General features: G+C 40.8%; 1 protein-coding gene across 1 annotated transcript in view; it reads left to right on the top strand.

Annotated features, from left to right (window-relative positions):
* The window catches only part of SLC15A5 (solute carrier family 15 member 5), a 96691-nt gene that overhangs the window by 41958 nt on the left and 32630 nt on the right, over positions 1-22103 (top strand). Inside the window, 2 exon segments of the mRNA XM_006080571.3 lie at positions 7637-7825; positions 18487-18615. Of these exon segments, the coding sequence (XP_006080633.3) occupies positions 7637-7825; positions 18487-18615 (318 nt within the window).

Below are 22103 nucleotides of genomic sequence, written 5' to 3'. Positions count from 1 at the left end.
ATAAGCCTTTTTATATACAACAGGGGATAACAAAAAAAAAAGGTGGTGGGGGGGAGTGGACATGATATCTTTGTCTAAATTATACTAAATTAGTTAGAATGAGACGTACTGTAGAAGATACACAGAGAATTCAAATTTTAAAATAAGAAAGCCAAGAAAATTTAAAAATCTATCCTATCTACTTTGATCCTTTCTTTGAGGTTCATGGGAATATCTTACAATTTAATTGCATAATATTTGAACAACTTAATTTTTTGCATGAAGGATCTTAGTTCCCTAACCAGGGATTGAACCCATGCCCCCTGCATTGGGGAGCTCCGAGTCCTAACCCCTGGACTGCCAAGGAAATTCTTGAACAATTTAATTTTCATGTAATTCCTGAACATACCTGTAATCAGTTGGCTAGTGCTACCAGAACAAGATATCATACACTAGGTGGCTTTCACAACAAGTTTATTTCTTACAGTTCTGGAGGCTAGAAATCCAAGATCAACGTGTTAGCAGGTTTAATTTCCCCTAAGTCCTCTATCCTTGGATTGTAGATGGCCAACTTCTTGTTGTCTTCACCCTTCCTTTCCTCTGTGTCTGTATAGACATGGTATCTTTTCTTCTTCCTACAAAGATAACAGTCATACAGAGCTTCCCTGGTGGCTCAGGCAGTAAAGAATTTGCTGGCCAATGTAGGAGACCCAGGTTCAATTGCTTGGTTGGGAAGATTCCCTGGAGAAGGAAATGACAACCCACTCCAGTATTCTTGCCTGGGAGATCCCATGGACAGGGGAGTCTGGCAGGCTTCAGTCCCGCAGTATTGCAAGTGTTGAAGATGACTGAAGCAACTGAGCACCATATTAGGTTACTCTCCCACTCTTATGACCTCATTTAACCTTAATTGCCTCTTTAAAGGCTCTGTCTTCAAGTGATGACTTTGGAGGTTATGGCTTCAAATGTATGAATTTTGAAGGAACACAATTCAGTCCATTGTATGTGTGTGTGAAATTGGGTTGCATATTATGCTAGATTGGCAGCATTTTTTTCATTTCTCAGCGGTATGAAAGAATGTTTCCTCATATAGTTAAATTAATCTTAGATTCAGGGAAGCATGGTAGGTGAGAAAATCAATCGTTCTGAGAGTTTTTTAACAGTAAGTAACAGTCTCCAACTGTTGCTTTCTTTACATTCAGTCAGTCATAATTCCCAGAGGCAAATCATTTTTTTAAATCTTTAGGTGTCATTTGTCTAATATTGTTGAATAATATGATTATAAAAAACATTTTTAAACAATAATAATATGTATGTCATTGCAAAACCAAAGAAATAATTTATTTTTCTGTACTTAATAAATAGGTCGGTTTCTGTACAGTTGCTCAGTCATGTCCAACTCTTTGTGACCCCATGGACTGTAGCCCACCAGGCTCCTTTGTCCAAGAATTTTCAAGACAAGAATACTGGAGTGGGGTGCCATTTCCTTCTCCAGAGGATCCTCCCGACCCAGAGATCAAACCCACGACTATCTCTTGCCTTAGAAGACGAATTCTTTACATCTAGCGCCACCTGGGAAGCCCGTACTTTAGCCTTTAACTTCCTAGCTATCTTCCTACCTTCAGTATCACTCCCATTCTATCAAACAGCACCTGGCTCTTAGAGTTCTCATCCTAAATGCCAATTCTAATCTTTTCACTTGTGTTTAATATCTTCAATGATTCCATTTTCTTCAGAGTAATTTGAAAATTCCTTAAAAATTTATGAAATGCCTCTTATGATCTGACCTCAATCTGTCTTCTCCCCTGATACCTAAATAACTTGAGTTTCTCACCATTCTGAAAATTTGTCTGATACTCTCATGACTTTGCGCTTTTGCTCAGGCCATTAATGCTGCCCTCACCTCTTCCTACTGAAACCCTTCTTTCTTTCTTTTTTAGTATTTATTTATTTATTGGCTGCACTTGGTCTTAATTGCTGCATGAAGGCTTTTTCTAGTTGCAGCAACCAGGGGCTACCCCAGTTGCGCTTCGAGGGCTTCTCATTTTGGTGGCTTCTCTTGTTGCAGAGCACAGGCTCTATGGCATGAGCTCAGTAGTTATGGCACATGGGCTTAGTTGCTCCAAGGCATGTGAGATTTTCCCTGACCAGGGATTGAACCATGTCTCCTGAATTGGCAGGAGGATTCTTAACTACTGGACCACCAAGGAAGTTCAGTCTTTCTTTAAATCATAGAAGGATTTCTCTCATTTTTCCAGCTGGAAGTAAATTCTTCTCCTTTTAGAATAGCATTATAAGTCCACAAAAACTGAGAACAATTTTTTTTTTAATCTTACCTCCCCAACTGCTCTAACAGACAACTTTACGCATAGCAGTAATAGAGTAAATATTAAATCAAATTGACATTTTAGGTCTCTTTCTAGTGAGTTTTAGTGTGCTAAGTATAGATAAATTCTGTGATGAATTTTATCTTCAAGGTGTATGCGTGTTAGTCACTCAGTTGTGTCCAACTCTGCAACTCCATGGACTGTAGCCCTTCAGGCTCCTCCGTCCATGGGATTTTCCAGGCAAGAATACTGGAGTGGGTTGCCATTCCCTTCTCCAGGGGATCTTCTTGACCTAGGGATCGAACCCAGGTCTCCTGCATCAAAAGCTGATTCTTTACCCTCTGAGCCACCAGGGAAGTCATATCTTCAAGATAGGTAATATTAAAATTCCTTTTTTCAATCTGAGCTGTTAACAGAACCAAAATCTCTACTTCATTATAAATGGACCCTCATGGAATCTAATTTAAAGTAATAATATATTTTAAAATTCCTTAAATTTTCTGTTATTCAGATTTCCTCCTTTTTTATACCTTCTGTTTTTTGAGGTCTCAGAAAGAGCAGACATTATGGATACATTTAAATGTTGAGATACAATCAAAAAATTTACCTACCAGTTTCTCTATCAACTAAAACAAACACTAAGCTATTTAAACATTAGATTGATTTTTCTGAATTGAAAGTTTGCTTATCTGAAATTTTATGCAAGTTAGCAAAAGGTGACTATCTCTAAATTTCAAGTAAATTCCATCAAGCTAAAGTTTGCCTCTGCTCTAACAATGGGATTAAGTCCAGCAATATGAATGATAACTTGAGAAATGAAATGGGTGCAGTAGATATCAGTTCAGTTCAGTTCAGTTGCTCAGTCATGTCCTACTCTTTGCAACCCCATGAATTGCAGCACGCCAGGCCTCCCTGTCCATCACCAACCCCTGGAGTTTACCCAAACTCTTGTCCATTGAGTCAGTGATGCCATCCAGCCATCTCATCCTATGCCATCCCCTTCTCCTCCTGCCCCCAATCCCTCCTAGCATCAGAGTCTTTTCCAATGAGTCAACTCTTAGCATGATGTGACCAAAGTATTGGAGTTTCAGCTTTAGCATCTGTCCTTCCAAAGAACACCCAGGACTGATCTCCTTTAGAATGGACTGGTTGGATCTCCTTGCAGTCCAAGGGACTCTCAAGAGTCTTCTCCAACACCACAGTTCAAAAGCATCAATTCTTTGGCACTCAGCTTTCTTCATAGTCCAACTCTTACATCCATACATGACCACTGGAAAAACCATAGCCTTGACTAGATGGACCTTTGTTGAAAAAGTAATGTCTCTGCTTTTGAATATGCTATCTAGGTTGGTCATAACTTTCCTTCCAAGGAGTAAGTGTCTTTTAATTTCATGGCTGCAATCACCATCTGCAGTGATTTTGGAACCCCCAAAAATAAAGTCTGACACTGTTTCCACTATTTCCCCATCTATTTGCCATGAAGTGATGGGACCAGATGCCATGATCTTCATTTTCTGAATGTTGAGCTTTAAGCCAACTTTCTCACTCTCCTCTTTCACTTTCACCAAGAGGCTTTTGAGTTCCTCTTCGCTTTCTGCCATAAGAGTGGTGTCATCTGCATATCTGAGGTTATTGATATTTCTCCCAACAATCTTTATTCCAACTGTGCTTCTTCCAGCCCAGCGTTTCTCATGATATACTCTGCATATAGGTTAAATAAACAGGGTGACAATATACAGCCTTGACATACTCCTTTTCCTATTTGGAACCAGTCTGTTGTTCCCAGTTCTAACTGTTGCTTCCTGAACTGCATATAGGTTTCTCAAGAGGCAGGTCAGGTGGTCTGGTATTCCCATCTCTTTCAGAATTTTCCACAGTTTATTGTGATGCACACAGTCAAAGGCTTTGGCATAGTCAATAAAGCAGAAATAGATGTTTTTCTGGAACTCTCTTGCTTTTTCCATGATCCAGCGGATGTTGGCAATTTGATCTCTGTTCCCTCTGTCTTTCCTAAAACCAGCTTGAACATCTGGAATTTCACGGTTCACGTATTGCTGAAGCCTGGCTTGGAGAATTTTGAGCATTACTTTACTAGTGTGTGAGATGAGTGCGATTCTGTGGTAGTTTGAGCATTCTTTGGCATCGCCTTTCTTTGGGATTGGAATGAAAACTGACCTTTTCCAGTCCTGTGGCCACTGCTGAGTTTTCCAAATTTGCTGGCATATTGAGTACAGCACTTTCACAGTAGATATAAACTGTAACAAAATCTCTTCTCATTTTCAACCAAAATGTCCTAGGTAATTCCTTAAAAATAAGAGAAGAGTTGAACTGCTATCTGAATAATTCCTTCCATTTATATTCTCTACCCATTTAATTACATTTAATATTTTTTCCTAAGAAAAAGTTCCTAATCTTTAATTCTGTAATAGCTACTTTACTTTTTCTGCAAGGATTAGAGAAATGTAAGAAAACCAAGGACTGATAATGCTTACAGTTTGTTTCATAACCTTTTTTAAAATAGTAATTACAATCTTTTGAAGAGATCATTTATTTTAAATTTTCCCAAATCATTTTTTATTCAGACATAGATTTTAAATTTTTTCAGAATAATGTATTTTATCTGAGGATAAAAGTTCAAAATCATTGCCTTAGCTTCAACAATTGCTACTAGTTGCTACCAGGAAGTGTTACAATAATACCTGGGCATGCTCAGTCACTTCAGTTATGTCTAACATTTTGCCACCCCATGGACTGTAGCCCACCAGGCTCCTCTGTCCATGGGATTCTCTAGGCAAGAATACTGGAGCGGATTCCCATCCCCTTCTCCAGGGGATCTTCCCAACCCAAGGATTGAACCCATGTCACCTGCATCTTCTGCATTGCAGGTGGATTCTTTTCCTCTGAGCCACCAAGGAAGCCCAATATTACCTGTATGTGATCTTATTTAAATCTCATAGGCATCCTACAAAATAACCACCTTTTAGCTCCAAGGAAGGGCTTCCCTGGTGGCTCAGATGGTAAAGAATGTGCCTGTAATGTGGGAGACCTGGGTTCAATCCTGGGTTGGGAGGATCCCCTGGAGCAGGGCATGGCAACCAACTCCAGTATTCTTGCCTGGAGAATCCCCACAGACAGGGGAGTCTGGTGGGCTATAGTCCATAGGTTGCAGAGTCAGACATGACTGAGAGACTAAGCCCACACACACAGAGCCAAGGAAAATGATAGTGAGCTTAAATAACTTAGGCCATCTGGATAGTCAATCAGTAAGTTCAGTTCAGTTCAGGTCAGTCGCTCAGTCGTGTCCGACTCTTTGCGACCCCATGAATTGTGGCATGCAAGGCCTCCCTGTCCATCACCAACTCCCAGAGTTCACCCAAACTCATGTCCATCAAGTCAGTGATGCCATCCAGCCATCTCATCCTCTGTCGTCCCCTTTTCCTTCTGCCCTCAATCCCTCCCAGCATCAGAGTCTTTTCCAATGAGTCAACTCTTCGCAGGAAGTGGCCAAAGTATTGGAGTTTCAGCTTTAGCATCATTCCTTCCAAAGAACACCCAGGACTGATCTCTTTTAGAATGGATTGGTTGGATCTCCTTGCAGTCCAAGGGACTCTCAAGAGTCTTCTCCAACACCACAGTTCAAAAGCATCAATTCTTCAGCACTCAGCTTTCTTCACAGTCCAACTCTCACATCCATACATGACCACTGGAAAAACCATGGCCTTGATTAAATGGACCTTTTTTGGCAAAGTAATGTCTCTGCTTTTCAATATGTTATCTAGGTTGGTCATAACTTTCCTTCCAAGGAGTAAGTGTCTTTTAATTTCATGGCTGCAATCACCATCTGCAGTGATTTTGGAACCCCCAAAAAGAGTCTGACACTGTTTCCACTATTTCGCCATCTATTTCCCATGAAGTAACAGGACCAGATGCCATGATCTTGTGAATGTTGAGCTTTAAGCCAACTTTTTCACTCTCCTCTTTCACTTTCACCAAGAGGCTTTTGAGTTCTTCTTCACTTTCTGCCATAAGGGTGGTGTCATCTGCATATCTGAGGTTATCGATATTTCTCCCAGCAATCTTGATTCCAGCTTGGGCTTCTTCCAGCCCAGCGTTTCTCATGATGTACTCTGCATATAAGTTAAATAAGCAGGATGACAATATACAGCCTTGATGTACTCCTTTTCCTATTTGGAACCAGTCTGTTGTTCCATGTCCAGTTCTAACTGTTGCTTCCTGACCTGCATATAGGTTTCTCTAGAGGCAGGTCAGGTAGTCTGGTATTCCCATCTCTTAAAGAATTTTCCACAGTTTGTTGTGATCCACACAGTCAAAGGCTTTGGCATAGTCAGTAAAGCAGAAATAGATGTTTCTCTGGAACTCTCTTGCTTTTTCCATGATCCAGCGGATAATGGCAATTTGATCTCTGGTTCCTCTGCCTTTTCTAAAACCACCTTGAACAGTAAACAGGGAACTCTAGCAGCCATTTCTGAGAGACCAAAGCCTAAGCATAGGAAAATCATACTACACAGTCCGCTGACATCTGGACATCCCCAGAATAACAATAACAAAATGTTGAGGATACATCCTCTAGTGTCAGTGTGTAAGAAATATTACACTGATTGGGGGTGTTGACTAAAAAACTATGCTCACAACCTGAAAGTAGAGAGCTGTTCCATTCGATGGGAATTTTGAGGACTTCCAGCCAGGGAGGCAGCATCTCAAGTAGCCCTGAGAAACTGCTCTGAGAGGTGCAGGATGGAGTCAGATTCTATAGAAGTTTGCAACAAAGGGAGAAGATAGTCTGAACATCGAAGATTACTGGTAGTTAAGGAAAACTAGATATCTCACGGTAAGGAATTTAGCTCTCTTCTATGTATGGGAGAAGAGGGCATGACAGCCCACTGCAGTATTCTTGCCTGGAGAATCCCATGGACAGAGGACCCTTGGCAGGCTACAGTCCATGGAGTTGCAAAGAGTCGGACATGACTGATGTGACTTAGCAGGCACACATGCATGTCTGGGAAGATGCAAGTGTCTGGACTCACTGAATTCATTCCTTTCACATGCACCTCAGCTATCTGGGGCCAGTAATCCTGCATTTTCACATCCCCAGCTGCCCACCCCCTCACTCCTGTCTGTAAGGAGTGTCGTGTCGGCAGCTATATCACAGGGATTGTTCTTCCTTTTGGGGGCCCTCCGGGTTGAGAAATTCCCATTTGGAGGGCCAGAACCATAGATGGCTGTGAAATCCTTGTTTATAGATATGGTAGGAAATATTCCATTTCAGTGACTTTTTAAAATTTGGTTTTTTCCTTTGCATTCTTCTTCAGTCGCTGGCAATCTTTGTGCTGCTTTGTCTATGTTGGTAGCTGGCTTCTTTGAAATACACAGAAAGTATTTCCCTCCAGTGGAGCAACCTCTTTCAGGCAAGGCTGTCACCGTCTCCTCCATGCCCTGGTCCCACCTCGTTCTTCAATACGTTTTACTTAGAGTGGCTGAAACCCTGGTCAACCCAGCCTGTGAGTAATAATTTTTTTCACCTCCTGTTGGAACATACTGAGTCTTTACTCGGAGTACATTGACTCAAGTGGTTGGAAATCTGATCCTGCCCCAGAAATTTCCCACAATGCTTCACAACAAGCTTATGCATCATCCTCATTTAAAAAGAAATTACAATTTCTCTTCGTTCTTTTACCACATACAGACAATGATTAATTCTACCTGAAGTTGATAGGATGGAATGGAAGATTTACTAATCTGGTTAAAGGTAGCAATCATTTGGTCAGAAACAGGAGAAAATTCTGCTAAAACTTAGAAGATAAGACCGATATGTAACCTTTCCTCTGATCTTCTCCCTTCCCTCTTCCCACCCTCTCCCTCTCATTCATAAACTCACTTATATACTCCCTCCAAAAATGACAATTGTAGTGTACGTTGAGAGTATCAGATCAGATCAGATCAGATCAGTTGCTCAGTCGTGTCCGACTCTTTGCGACCCCATGAATCGCAGCACGCCAGGCCTCCCTGTCCATCACCAACTCCTGGAGTTCACTCAGACTCATGTCCATCGAGTCAGTGATGCCATCCAGATATCTCATCCTCTGTCGTCCCCTTCTCCTCCTGCCCCCAATCCCTCCCAGCATCAGAGTCTTTTCCAATGAGTCAACTCTTCGCATCAGGTGGCCAAAGTACTGGAGTTTCAGCTTTAGCATCATTCCTTCCAAAGAAATCCCAGGGCTGATCTCCTTCAGAATGGACTGGTTGGATCTCCTTGCAGTCCAAGGGACTCTCAAGAGTCTTCTCCAACACCACAGTTCAAAAGCATCATTCTTTGGTGTTCAGCCTTCTTCACAGTCCAACTCTCACATCCATACATGACCACAGGAAAAACCATAGCCTTGACTAGCCAGAACTTTGTTGGCAAAGTAATGTCTCTGCTTTTGAATATGCTGTCTAGGTTGCTCATAACTTTCCTTCCAAGCAGTAAGTGTCTTTTAATTTCATGGCTGCAATCACCATCTGCAGTGATTTTGGAACCCAGAAACATAAAGTCTGACACTGTTTCCCCATCTATTTCCCATGAAGTGATGGGACCGGATGCCATGATCTTCGTTTTCTGAATGTTGAGCTTTAAGCCAACTTTTTCACTCTCCACTTTCACTTTCATCAAGAGCCTTTTTAGTTCCTCTTCACTTTCTGCCATAAGGGTGGTGTCATCTGCATATCTGAGGTTTTTGATATTTCTCCCAGCAATCTTGATTCCAGCTTGGGCTTCTTCCAGCCCAGCGTTTCTCATGATGTACTCTGCATAGAAGTTAAATAAACAGGGTGACAATATACAGCCTTGACGAACTCCTTTTCCTATTTGGAACCAGTGTGTTGTTCCATGTCCAGTTCTAACTGTTGCTTCCTGTCCTGCATACAAATTTCTCAAGAGGCAGATCAGGTGGTCTGGTATTTCCATCTCTTTCAGAATTTTCCACAGTTTATTGTGATCCACACAGTCAAAGGCTTTGGCATAGTCAATAAAGCAGAAATAGATGTTTTTCTGGAACTCTCTTGCTGTTTCCATGATCCAGCAGATGTTGGCAATTTGATCTCTGGTTCCTCTGCCTTTTCTAAAACCAGCTTGAACATCAGGAAGTTCACGGTTCACATATTGCTGAAGCCTGGCTTGGAGAGATGAGTACAACTGTGCGGTAGTTTGAGCATTCTTTGGCATTGCCTTTCTTTGGGATTGGAATGAAAACTGACCTTTTCCAGTCCTGCGGCCACTGCTGAGTTTTCCAAATTTGCTGGCATATTGACTGCAGTACTTTCACAGCATCATCTCTTAGGATTTGAAATAGCTCAACTGGAATTCCATCACCTCCACTAGCTTTGTTCATAGTGATGCTTTCTAAGGCCCACTTGACTTTACATTCCAGGATGCCTGGCTCTAGGTGAGTGATCACACTATCGTGATTATCTGGGTCGTGAAGATCTTTTTTGTACAGTTCTTCTGTGTATTCTTGCCATCTCTTCTTAATATCTTCTGCTTCTGTTAGGTCCATACCATTTCTGTCCTTTATCGAGCCCATCTTTGCATGAAATGTTCCTTTGGTATCTCTGATTTTCTTGAAGAGATCTCTAGTCTTTCCCATTCTGTTGTTTTCCTCTATTTCTTTGCATTGATTGCTGAAGAAGGCTTTCTTATCTCTGCTTGCTGTTCTTTGGAACTCTGCATTCAGATGTTTCTATCTTTCCTTTTTTCATTTGCTTTTCGCTTCTCTTCTTTTTCACACATTGAGAGTATATAAGCATGCAAAAGAAATGAAAGTTTAAGCCAGTTTTCCAGACAACTCAGTGTCTTTAAATTAAATGACACTAAAATTAAGTGTGATCACTAATGTTTCATAAGACAGGTTCAAAATAACTTTATTAACTATCAAGGGTTTTCTGTATCATCTAGATGCGGATACTAATTAAACTAGCCACTTCAAAATTCATCAAAGTATTTCAATGACTTCTTACAAAACTGCAGTATGGATGTGTGAGTGTGTGTGTGTGTATACTTATCAGTGTGATCTATTGCATCTTACATTTCTGTCTTCCTTATAAGTTCCCCACACAGAGAATCCTGATTGTAACTCAAGCCAATTATACTTTACCAAAATTACTTTTATAACTTCCTGACTCTCTTCTTGCCTCTAATGTCTCTCCCATTCTATCTGCTCAACTCAACCTTTTGAGCAATTTTCATAGATGACAATTCTAATTCTCTCGTCTAAAATCTTCAATTATTCTATTATCTTCAATTATTCTTAAATTCCTCAAAGCAATATACATATACATATATGTATTTAATATATATGCACATATACCTATATATGACATCAGGGTAATTCTTGTAAAAAAAATCAAAATTAAATTAAATGTGTAATTACAGCCATATATGTATGTTAGACTTCTTTTTTCTAATTTTAAGTCATTTCATTCACATGAAATAAATAATTTTATGAGATTCTAAGATGTGGCTATCACTGTTTGACACTAGAGGGAATACAAAAAAAGTATAAAAGAATGTCACCACACAAATGTTTGTGACTTCCCTGATGTTTCCAGAAAATTGTTGGAAGTAGTCAGCTGACATTTTATAGGTAATGAATGAAGGTGATGAGTGAATGCTCATGTGCTCAGTTGTTAAGTCATGTCCAGCTCTTTTGCGATCCAGTGGACTATAGCTTGCCAGGTTCCTCTGTCCATGGGGTTTTCCAAGCAAGAATACTGGAGTGGGTTGCTATTTCCTCCAGGGGATCTTCCTGACCGAGGGATCAAACCCGAATCTCCTGTCTCCTGCAGTGCAGTTGAACTCATTACTGCTTGAGTCATCAAGGAATCAATGAAGGTGATGAGTGAATACAGTTAGGAAATTTCCAGCCAGCTAAGCAACTGTGGTTCAGCATTTGAAAGCCAGAGAGGTACTTTTAACCAGGGAGTTAAAAAGGCAGATGATGTCATATTAAGCACTTAGTCCATCCATCCCTGATTTCCCATCTGAAAACTGAGGTCCAACTAAGTCCACTGACTTTTCCTCTATAGAGCTCATGGGACAGGGAGCGGAAGATTTCATTTTAATTTCCAGCCTTGTTATTAACTACACATGTGACCTTAAAAATCCACTTAACCACTAAGCTTCACCTTTTAGACCTTTAAAATGGAAATACTTATAATTCTTCCTCATATCACAGCATCGGTGTAACAGTCAATGGGAATGAAACCTACTCCTGAGAATTAAATGACATAAAATGTGAGCGGATGTTTTGAACTATGAAATCAAGAATCATTCTTCTGGAAGGCAGTATGGCATAGTTGTTAATATCCATGAATCTTAAAGTCGGGCAGAACTGAATTCAAACCCAGTTCAGCCACTGACTTAGTTGTGTGACCTTGGCAAAATTAGTCTGCATTTCTGAGCCTTTCTCATCATCTGTAAAGTGAGGAAGGGATGTTGGAAGGACTAAGTGAAGTATTTCATGTAAAGGAAAAAGCAGCATGTACATAGACAATATATAGGATAGACCACACTCACCATTAACAATTGTATAGCTTCCCTGGTGGCTCAGACAGGTAAGAATCTGCCTGCAGTGGGGTAATCTGGATTTGATCCTTGGGTTGGGAAGATCCCCTGGTGGAGGGCATGGCAACTCACTCCAGTATTCTTGCCTGGAGAATCCCCAAGGACAGAGGAGCCTGGTGGGCTACCGTCCACGAGGTCGCAAAGAGTTGGACACGATTGAGTGCCTAAGCAGAGTACAGCACATGTGTGCTGTTATTATTGTTACTATGCTTCAGGGAAATTAATAGTCCAAGACTCAGGGCTCAAGCACAGATGTCCGGCTCACAGGTCATAGTAGAAAACCACACCTCCCACAACTTGAACACCAGGAGATCTGATAGTGGGAGCAGTATGGTGTCTTTGTCACCAGTCATCCAAAGTCCCTTTTTTCTTCTTACTTCTCACCTCCAATCCAACAGCAAGTCAGTCTTTACTCTGAAATATAATTTAAATCTGGTCCTGTCTCATCTCTCCTTTTTCTATTCACCTGGTATTTCCCCATGTACACTTCTTATTTTTAAAAAATAAAAGATTTAATATTCCAGGGATATAGTGGACTTAAGTGTGAGCTGTTTAAAATATTTTTAATAAACATCACTGCTGGAAAAGTGGCATGTAAATGCACATGTGGGAGTGTGTCTGGCAAGAAAATGCAAGGGGTCTCATGCAGTTGGAAGAGTGAGGAAGAGATAAACTGGTCAAACTCTCAAACTTATTTTTGCTCCAGGAGGGGCCCAGGTTCAATCATTTGTTTGGAAAACTAGATCCCACATGCCACAACTAAGAATTCACATGCGACAACTAAAAACTCCTGCATGCCACAACTGGAGAAGGAAATGGCAGCCTACTCCAGTATTCTTGCCTGGGAAATCCCGTGGACAGATGAGTCTGGCAGGCTACAGCCCTTGGGGTCGCAAAGAGTCGGACACAACTTAGAGACTGAACCGCCACCACCATGCTGCAGCTGAGACCTGACACAGCCAAATAAATAAATAAAATAAAATAAAATTTTTTAAAATGAATTGGTCAGCAGGGTTATGTGGTTTTCTCTAGCTATGTCAGACTGCATGGATCTAAGAGCAGATAGTGAATTGTCTTGCCAGTCAATTTCCAGAAGGCAAGAGACAGGCAAAGAAATGGGGGAATGTGGAAGAATATGATTCTAATAGTTGACTGTGGAACTTAGCTTGGATAAAAAGAGTAGTGAGAACACGTAGGGCATGAAAAGAGGTGAAAATAAGGAAAGCAGTAATGGAGTGGAATCCCTGAAGGAGGACAGGCATTTTGATGGTTGGGTCATTGAGAGTAAGCTGGGAAGATGGAAGGTGGTAGTCAGAGGCCAGTGCACAAAGTTGAGATTATAGATCAGTGACAATCACTACTCTGGGGCATGCATTGACAAACTTTTTCTTAAAATTTTCAGATAGTAAGTGGTTTGGTTTTGCACTCATTTCTGGTGCAACTACTGAACTCTGTCATTGTGATGTATAAGCAGTCAGACATGATATACAATGAATGGGCATGGCTGTGTCCCAGTAAAACTCTATTTATAAATAGGTCGCAACTGGACCTTACCTGATGGTAGTTCACCAACCCCTGGTCTGAGGTACAAGATTCAGCATGTGTCCATAGGTGTGAGTGGCTAAGGTCAAGTGGGGAACAAGGATATTGGAAAGGGGGCCATGGAACTGAAAAACCAAGATATGACAGAATGGAAGGTTGGAAAGATGATCTGTATGTATGTGTGTGTTAAAATTGCAGGGGACTTATCTGGAGGTCCAGTGGTTAAGACTTCACTTTCCAATTCAGGAGGGTTGAGTTCACTGGGGGACTAAAATCCCACATGTATTGAGCCCCCAGAATAAAAATAAAACAGAAGCAATATTGTATAACAAATTCAATAAAGACAGAAATAGTACACATCAAAAAATATATGTTTTTTAAAAACTGCCAAGAATTAAGGCAGAAGTGGAACCAGAGAGTGTAACCATGAGACGGGAGCTGATGACTTTGAAAAATATAAGAAAATGTCACGGAGATTGGCAGCTCATAGCAAAGACAAGAAATATTAGGTGATCTAACCAGGTAACATGAAATTCAAAGTTGAAGATTTTATAGAGATGAGGGAGGAATAACGATCTGAAAATGGTAATAGCATAAAGTTCCATTTTCTAGTTCTGCCATACTTCTCCACATGTTCAAAACAAACCCCTCATCAAATGCAATAAACACATTTTAACTGTTTAAGAACAAGTGAAGTAAAAGAAATTTCCAGGAATGAGTCTCCAGTACCAGCTGCCTGAGGAAGGCGGTTATGGCTCTATAGTTTGTAGATTCCACATAAACTGTGATGGGGCATCTCTGCAAACACTACAGTCTCTACCTGGAGACACATTTCAACTTGCTCTTTGGCAACAAGACCAGCTTTCCCGTACACTGTATATTTTTTTACTATTTCTTCACAGTAAAATGATCTTCCCTGATGGCTCAAGCAGTAAAAAATCTGCCTGCAATGCTGGTGACTCAGGTTTGATCCCTGGATCTGGAAGATCCCCTGGAGAAGGGAATGGCTACTTTTCCAAGTATTCTTGCCTGGAGAATTCCATGGACAGAGGAGCCTGTTGGGCTCAGACAAGACTGAGCGACTAAAACTTTTCACAGTAAAATTAGGATTTTAGAATAGTGGCAGACTTGTTGATTACATCTATACTACAGTATGCTAAAAGAAATATCATGGAACCTAAAAAAATCAAGTCGATGATCACCAAAGTCAAAAAAGATCAGAACATGCAAGTAGATGCCTGAAATTGGAGATCGGAGGACTTGAAAAGTGAAGTCCTATAAAAGGGAACCAGAGGTTTTCAAAAACGAGGAAAATGACACCAAAGAGAGATTAACCAGCAGGCAGAGAGCTGGCAAAGTGTGCTCATGAATTATATACCGCACCAGAAGTTCTAGCAAGAGAAAAGCACGGGATTAATAATTAACTAGCAAAGTAATAATGGGCCCGAATGTTCTGCTTTTTCTCACTGAAAGAAATCGTCCTACTTCATCTTCCTGCCCATTGTTTGTCTCCTTGTATTTAGAAAGAGGAAAGTTCACCAGCCAAATCCTTTTTGTAACTGAGTCATTCCTGCCCAAAGCCTCTTCAGCGTTTCTCTTGCACTTTCCTTTGGCTCTTCCTGAGAAAACTTGCAAGCTTGGCCTCAAACTCCTGCAGGTAATTTGCAGGGCACAAGACAGCTCTGGAACCCATGTCTCCTGCTGCCGATATTTGAAGCCTTTCTTCACAGCATTTTACTTCTCATCATCATTACCTTAATCTCCAATAACAATATTTGTGATATTAAGCACCTGGTTAGTGCTGCCCTTAGTATTATGCATATCTCTGCTCTCTGCCCTCCCAGAGTTCAAAATCCAGGGAAGATGTACTGATACTTTCTCCCACCCTCAGCCTTAGCACTTCAGCACATCTGAAGCACAGAGATTCCTTTAAATATTTATTGAATGATAAATAAAAACACATGGAGAACACAGAGAGTGAAACTAAAAGTTTAGTGTTCATGGCATATCAGTTTTCTATCACCACCTTTCTTTTTAAAACGAGCTTCAATATTTATTTACAATCTCTCATTGCAGAAAAATTTGCTAAGTACAAAAGAGTAGGAAAAAAAATTTTTAAATCCAATCATTCAGCCACTCAGAGCTAAAACCATTCATATTATTTAAAGTGTTTCTTTACACTTTTTTGCCACTTATATACAAAAGAGAGAGATTAGTACAATAAACTCTCATGTATTCACATTCCAGCTCTAATAATTTTCTACACATGCCCCAAACTGTCTCATCTCTACCTTCATTTACATAATGTCTTGCTCTTCATGATATAATTATGAAGCAAACCACAGGTATCAAATTATAATAAATACTGTAAAGATTTTAGTTTGTATCCCTAAGATGGCTATTCACAGTTATGTTGATATGGAATGCATACAGTTATATATGCTTACTTCATTTATTTCTGATATCAAAAAATTATGTTTAATTGAAATTTAAAATAAAAACTTTCCTCCATAATTTTCTTTTCACCCCTTACCACCATCATTACTAGTATTCAAACAATGACTTGGGAGGGAAAAGATAACCATTCTGGAGACCCAGTGCTTAAGCTACTGCCTCTCCTTAAATGGGATATTTAAATGCATATAAAAATAAATAAAAGGGAATTCTCTGGCAATCCAGTGGTTTAGACTCCACACTTTCACAGATGAGGATCTGGGTTCAATCCCTGGTTAGGGAACTGCTGCTGCTGCTGCTAAGTCGCTTCAGTCATGTCCGACTCAGTGTGACCCCATAGACGGCAGCCCACCAGGCTCCCCCGTCCCTGGGATTCTCCAGGCAAGAACACTGGAGTGGGTTGCCATACTAGGATCCCACAACCCATGAGGTGCAGCCAAAAAACAAATTTTGTAATGCATATAAAAGGATTTGCACAGTGCCTTGCACAAATAGGGGATATTTGATTTGGTAAAATTAATATTGTTACAAATAGCTAACCCTATTCAGTTCTTATATACATCATAGCAAGTAACAGTCATACACCTCCAACAAGTACATAATGAATGATCTTACTACCATTTCATAGAGAAGAAGGCTGAGGCTTGAGAAGTTTAAGTATAGAATCTGCCTACCAAGCAGGAGACATGGGTTTGATCCCTGGGTTGAAAATATCACCTGGAGAAAGAAACGGCAACCCACTCCAGTATTCTTGCCTGGAGAATCCCATGGACAGAGGAGCCTGGCGGGCTACAGTCCATAGGGTTGCAAAGAGTTGGACATGACTTAGGGATTAAACAACAACCTAAAATCACAGAAGTAATAAACATCTGACCCAGGATTTTATCATAAGCTTATCTAAGTCAGAGCTCACACTGTCCACCGCCATGCTAGTTTTCTATGATAGATTGAGTTTTCCATGGGGAATCTAATGATGTATATAGACAACAGAATCATAGAACTTACTGATATCACCATGATACTATCCAGTACAAGTCTTCCCAGGTGGTGCTAGTGGTAAAGAATTCACCTGCCAATGCAGGAGATGTAAGAGGCACAGGATGGATCAATCCCTAGGTCAGGAAGATCCTCTAGAGGCAGGCACAGAAACCCACTCCAGTATTCTTATTTGGAGAATCCCATGGACAGAGGAGCCTGGTGGACTTCAGTCCATGGGGTCACAAAGGGTCTAATACAACTGAAGCAACTTAGCATGCATGCATGATACTCTCCAGTATTTTGGGACACTCAACCACCTAGCAGTTAAATTTTCCTTATAGCTACAAAGGAGTGTATTTTGCCACATTTTATTCCTTGTAGATATCTGTAAACTGTAACATTGTATCAGCTCAGTTCAGTCACTCAATCCTGTCTGACTCTTTGTGACACCATGGACTGCCGCACTCCAGGCTTCCCTGTCCATCACCAACTCCCGGAGCTTGCTCAAACTCATATCCATCGAGTTGGTGATGCCATCCAACCATCTCATCCTCTGTCGTCCCCTTCTTCTCCTGCCTTCAGTCTTTCCCAGCATCAGGGTCAGTCAGTTCTTTGCATCAGGTGGCCAAAGTTTTGGAGTTTCAGCTTCAGCATCGGTCCTTCCAATGAATATTCAGGACTGTTTTCCTTTAGGATTGACTGATTGGATCTCCTTGCAGTCCAAGGGACTTTCAAGAGTCTCTCCAACACCACAATTCAAAAGCATCAGTTCTTTGGCACTCAGCTTTCTTTATGGTCCAACTCTCACATCCATACATGACTACTGGAAAAACCATAGCTTTGACTCAACGGACCTTTGTCAGCAAAGTAATGTCTCTGCTTTTTAATACACTGTCTAGGTTTGTCATAACTTTTCTTCCAAGGAGCAAGCATTTTTTAACATCATAATATATCTTACTCTAGTAATGTTAACAAAAGTGAAGTGAAAGTCTGTCAGTCATGTCTGACTCTTTGCAATCCATGGACTATACAGTCCATGCAGTTCTCCAGGTCAGAATATTGGAGTGGGCAGCCTTTCCCTTCTCCAGGGGATCTTCCCAACCCAGGGATCAAACCCAGGCCTCCTGCATTGCAGGTGGGCCACAAGGGAAGCCCAGTGTTAACAAGGCCCAAAAGAAATTTTACCTGCATCAGTAAACTTTCTTGAAGGTATGATCAATACTGATTTGAAGAGTACCTATACTTTTACTTTAGAGAGAATTTTCTATGAATTTATGGTTGCTGGGAGGAAGAATGGAGGGAAGGGATAGTTAGGGAGTTCGGGATCAATATATACACACTCCTGTATTTAAAATAGATAAACAACAAGAACCTACTGGTTAGCACAGGGAACTTGGCCCAATGTTATGTGGCAGCCTGGATGGGAGGGGAATTTAGAGGAGAATTGATGCATGTATATGTATGGCTGAGTCCCTTTGCTATTCATCTAAAGCTATCATTACACTTCTAATTGGCTATACTCCAATATAAAATAAAAAGTTTTAAAAAAGGAATAATGTTCTAAATTCTGAACTTTTGTCTTCTCAGTCTCTGTAATACACAGATTTGTTCCAAGTACCATCAGAGGAACCTTTATGAATTGCTTGACACTGATCAATGGATTTGCTTGTTTCATGGGGGCACTGCTTTTCTAGTTGGTCTACCTCATCTCAGAAGGTAAAAAATAGTTCCATGGTTTGCTTATATATATATATTGATTTGATGACTAGAGAATTGAGAGACAAAACCTTAAGAGAGGCTTTGCCAGCGTAGTCTTTTTTTTAATTGATCCACTTTTGCAATTAAGATAGAATTAAGATAGGAAATAGACTCTTGCTGTATTCATTAATTTCTGGGAATTGTTTTTCTTTTGATAGGAGGAGGTAATTACAGAATGTCACTTCTCATGAGATCCTGTCTGCTGTCTTTCTTTATTGTACTTTAACGCAAACTGGTCATTATATTCTTATTAGGTTTTTCAACAGGGCTGTATTCAATAATGGGTCATAGACAACCCTCAGAAAATGTAAGTCCTGTGTAAATATAGGAGGATGGGGGTATCTGGATGATCCTTTATCCAGAAATATAGTCTGCAACCAAAGAGAAATTGTGAGTTGAATTGGAAAATTTTCCCAATAGATATTTTGGTCAGAAAGCGAAAGCGAAGTTATTGAGTCGTGCCCGACTCTTAGCGACCCCATGGACTGCAGCCTACCAGGCTCTTCCATCCATGGGATTTTCCAGGCAAGAGTACTGTAGTGGGGTGCCATTGCCTTCTCCGGACTGGTCACTAACTCTAACAGAAATTTCTCTAGTTCCTCCAAGGAATTAGAATAGCTTAGTTATGCACAAACTCTCTCTCCAGCTGCTGCTGCTGCTAAGTTGTTTCAGTCGTGTCCAACTCTATGCGACCCTATAGATGGCAGCCCACCAGACTGCACTGTCCCTGGGATTCTCCATGCAAGAACACCGGAGTGGGTTGCCATTTCCTTCTCCAATGCATGAAAGTGAAAGGTGAAAGTGAAGTCGCTCAGTCATGTCCGACTCTTCGAGACCCCATGGACTGCAGCCTATCAGGCTACTCTGTCCATGGAATTTTCCAGGCAAGAGTACTGGAGTGGGGTGCCATTGTCTTCTCCGATTTTGGTCAGAAGAAACAACCAATCTGAAAAAGTCACATGCTACATAAAAAGTACTACTGTTACATGGACTGGTAGAAAAATCAAACAGAATAACATTAAAGATTAGCTGTCATGACAAATGTCTTTGGCTGGATTTTAAATCAACAGACTTTTTCCTTTATTTGTTCTGAGATGTTAATACAGCTTAAAATTTATTAAATTTGCTTGTGCTTATTTTATGGGAAATACTGAAAGCTTATTGTTATCTCCTTTCAAAAATAAAATACATTTTAAAACTGTAAACAAATATTCATATTCTTTACAAATAAATTTAATTTACCTACCTTCCAACTATGGAAAAAAAAATTCTATGAAAGAGAAACTCCTTTTAACACTAGGTATCCATTCAAAAAATATTTATGAGGATCCACTCTGTTCCAGATACCATATTGGGTACTAGAGATACCATGCCAAGAAAAATTAACTTACAGATCCTCACAAAATTTCCAGGGGTGTAGGGAAGCAATAAAATTGAGTAATAAATTAAATGATAGGCACAGTAGAGTTCAAGGAACAAATCTACAGTCTTTGATTGTTAAGATCAAACCCTGTTCTTAGTTAACTGAGAAAGTTAAGCCAAAGTATATAATGAGTATTTACCATGTGCCAGGCTCTATATTATTAATACATGGAATTATGTGAGACGTGGTTCCAGTTCTTATGAGCTCACATTCAAACTGTCATAACTAAGTGTGAACAACAGAATTTGATCTCTGATGATCGGAGTCTTTAAAAGTAAACAAAGCCTAGAACACCAGTATTAGGATTTTATAAGATAGCTTGGAAAAATCTTACCAATACCTCTACCTAAACATCTCTTGACAAGCTGCCTATAATGTGGAGATTCCCCACAAACTGCCCCTTAGAACTGATAATTTGCTAGGAAGCACAATACTTGTGATTACAGCTTTATTATAGCAAAAACGTACAAATCGGAATGAGATAAAGGCAGAAATGCATGAAACAAAGTCTGGGAGGGTTCCAGAAACAAAGCTTGTTTCATCCTCAGAGATGTGGTACCCAACTGTCACATCAGTGTGTGACAATACACAGAGCACTCTCACCCAGGAGAGCTTACCTGAGCTTCAGTATGCAGAGTTTTGATTGAGGTAGGGGATTCACTGGTGTCTCAGACTGTAAAGAATCTGCCTGCAATGCAAGAAGACCCAGGTTCGATCCCTGGGTCCGGAAGATGCTCTGGAGAAGAGAATGGCTACCCACTCCAGTATTCTTGCCTAGAGAGTCCCATGGACAGAGGAGCGTGGCGGGCTACAGTCCTTGGGTTCACAAAGAGTTGGACACGACTGAGCAACTAACACTTCTGTCTTATGTGGGCAGGATTGACTGAACCATTGGCCATGTAGTTGAACTCAGTCTCCAGCCTATCTTCTCTCCCCAGAGACTGGGCTGATACCTACTCTGTGGCTCAAAATCCCAACCCTCTAACCCTATGGTTGGTCTTCCAGGCTTGCCAGCTCCCATTCTGAGTCATGCCATTAACAAAAACCATCAGGTGGAGCTTAATGAGCCAACCATGAATAACAAAGACACTTCAGTCACTTGGGAAATTCACAGATTTTAGAGTTTACCTCCCAGGAACCAGGAAGAAAGGCCAGACAATTTCCTTATTACACATAACTGTTCTTGCAAATATATTTTACTGAAAATCTATTTTTACTGAGAATCTGCATTGTATGGTAGGATCTGTTATATAACATTACTGGGTCTATTACAACAGTTTTATAAAGTTGACCAAGCGTCTACTCTCTAGTTGCAGTGGGCAGGCTTCTCATTGCAGTGGCTTCTCTCCTGGCAGAACACGGGCTCCAGGGTGCATGGGCTTCAGTAGTTGCAGCACATGGGCTCAGTAGTTGTGGCTCCCTGGCTCTAGAGCTCAGGCTCAATAGTTGTGGCACATGGGCTTAGATGCTCTACAGCACGTGACATCTTCCCGGATCAGGGATGGAACTACGTTTCCTGCAGTGGCAGGCTGATTCTTTACCACTGAGCCACCATGAAAGCCCAAAAGTTTATATAGTTTTGGCAGAGTTTGGTGCCCATTGAAGGAGGTCTACCAAGAACACACAGTGAGTACATCTTGCTGCTGCTGCTGCTGCTAAGTCGCTTCAGTCGTGTCTGACTCTGTGCGACCCCATAGACGGCAGCCCACCAGGCTCCCCTGTCCCTGGGATTCTCCAGGCAAGAACGCTGGAGTGGGTTGCCATTTCCTTCTCCAATGCATGAAAGTGAAAAGTGAAAGTGAAGTCACTCAGTCGTGTCTGACTCTTAGCGACCCCACGGACTGCAGCCTACCAGGCTTTTCCGTCCATGGGATTTTCCAGGCAAGAGTACTGGAGTGGGGTGCCATTGCCTTCTCCGGAGTACATCTTAGCATCATGCAATGTGAGGCAGAGGGGAGGAGCAGTCCCTAAACTTATATTTAAAAGAACATCAATTTTTTTAATATAAATTTATTTATTTTAA

This window comes from Bubalus bubalis, chromosome 4 (genome assembly GCF_019923935.1).
Source record: "Bubalus bubalis isolate 160015118507 breed Murrah chromosome 4, NDDB_SH_1, whole genome shotgun sequence".
In the NCBI taxonomy this organism is placed as follows: domain Eukaryota; kingdom Metazoa; phylum Chordata; class Mammalia; order Artiodactyla; family Bovidae; genus Bubalus; species Bubalus bubalis.
The sequence above is the reverse complement of the archived record's forward strand: the minus strand, read 5'-3'. Positions and strand labels throughout refer to the sequence as shown.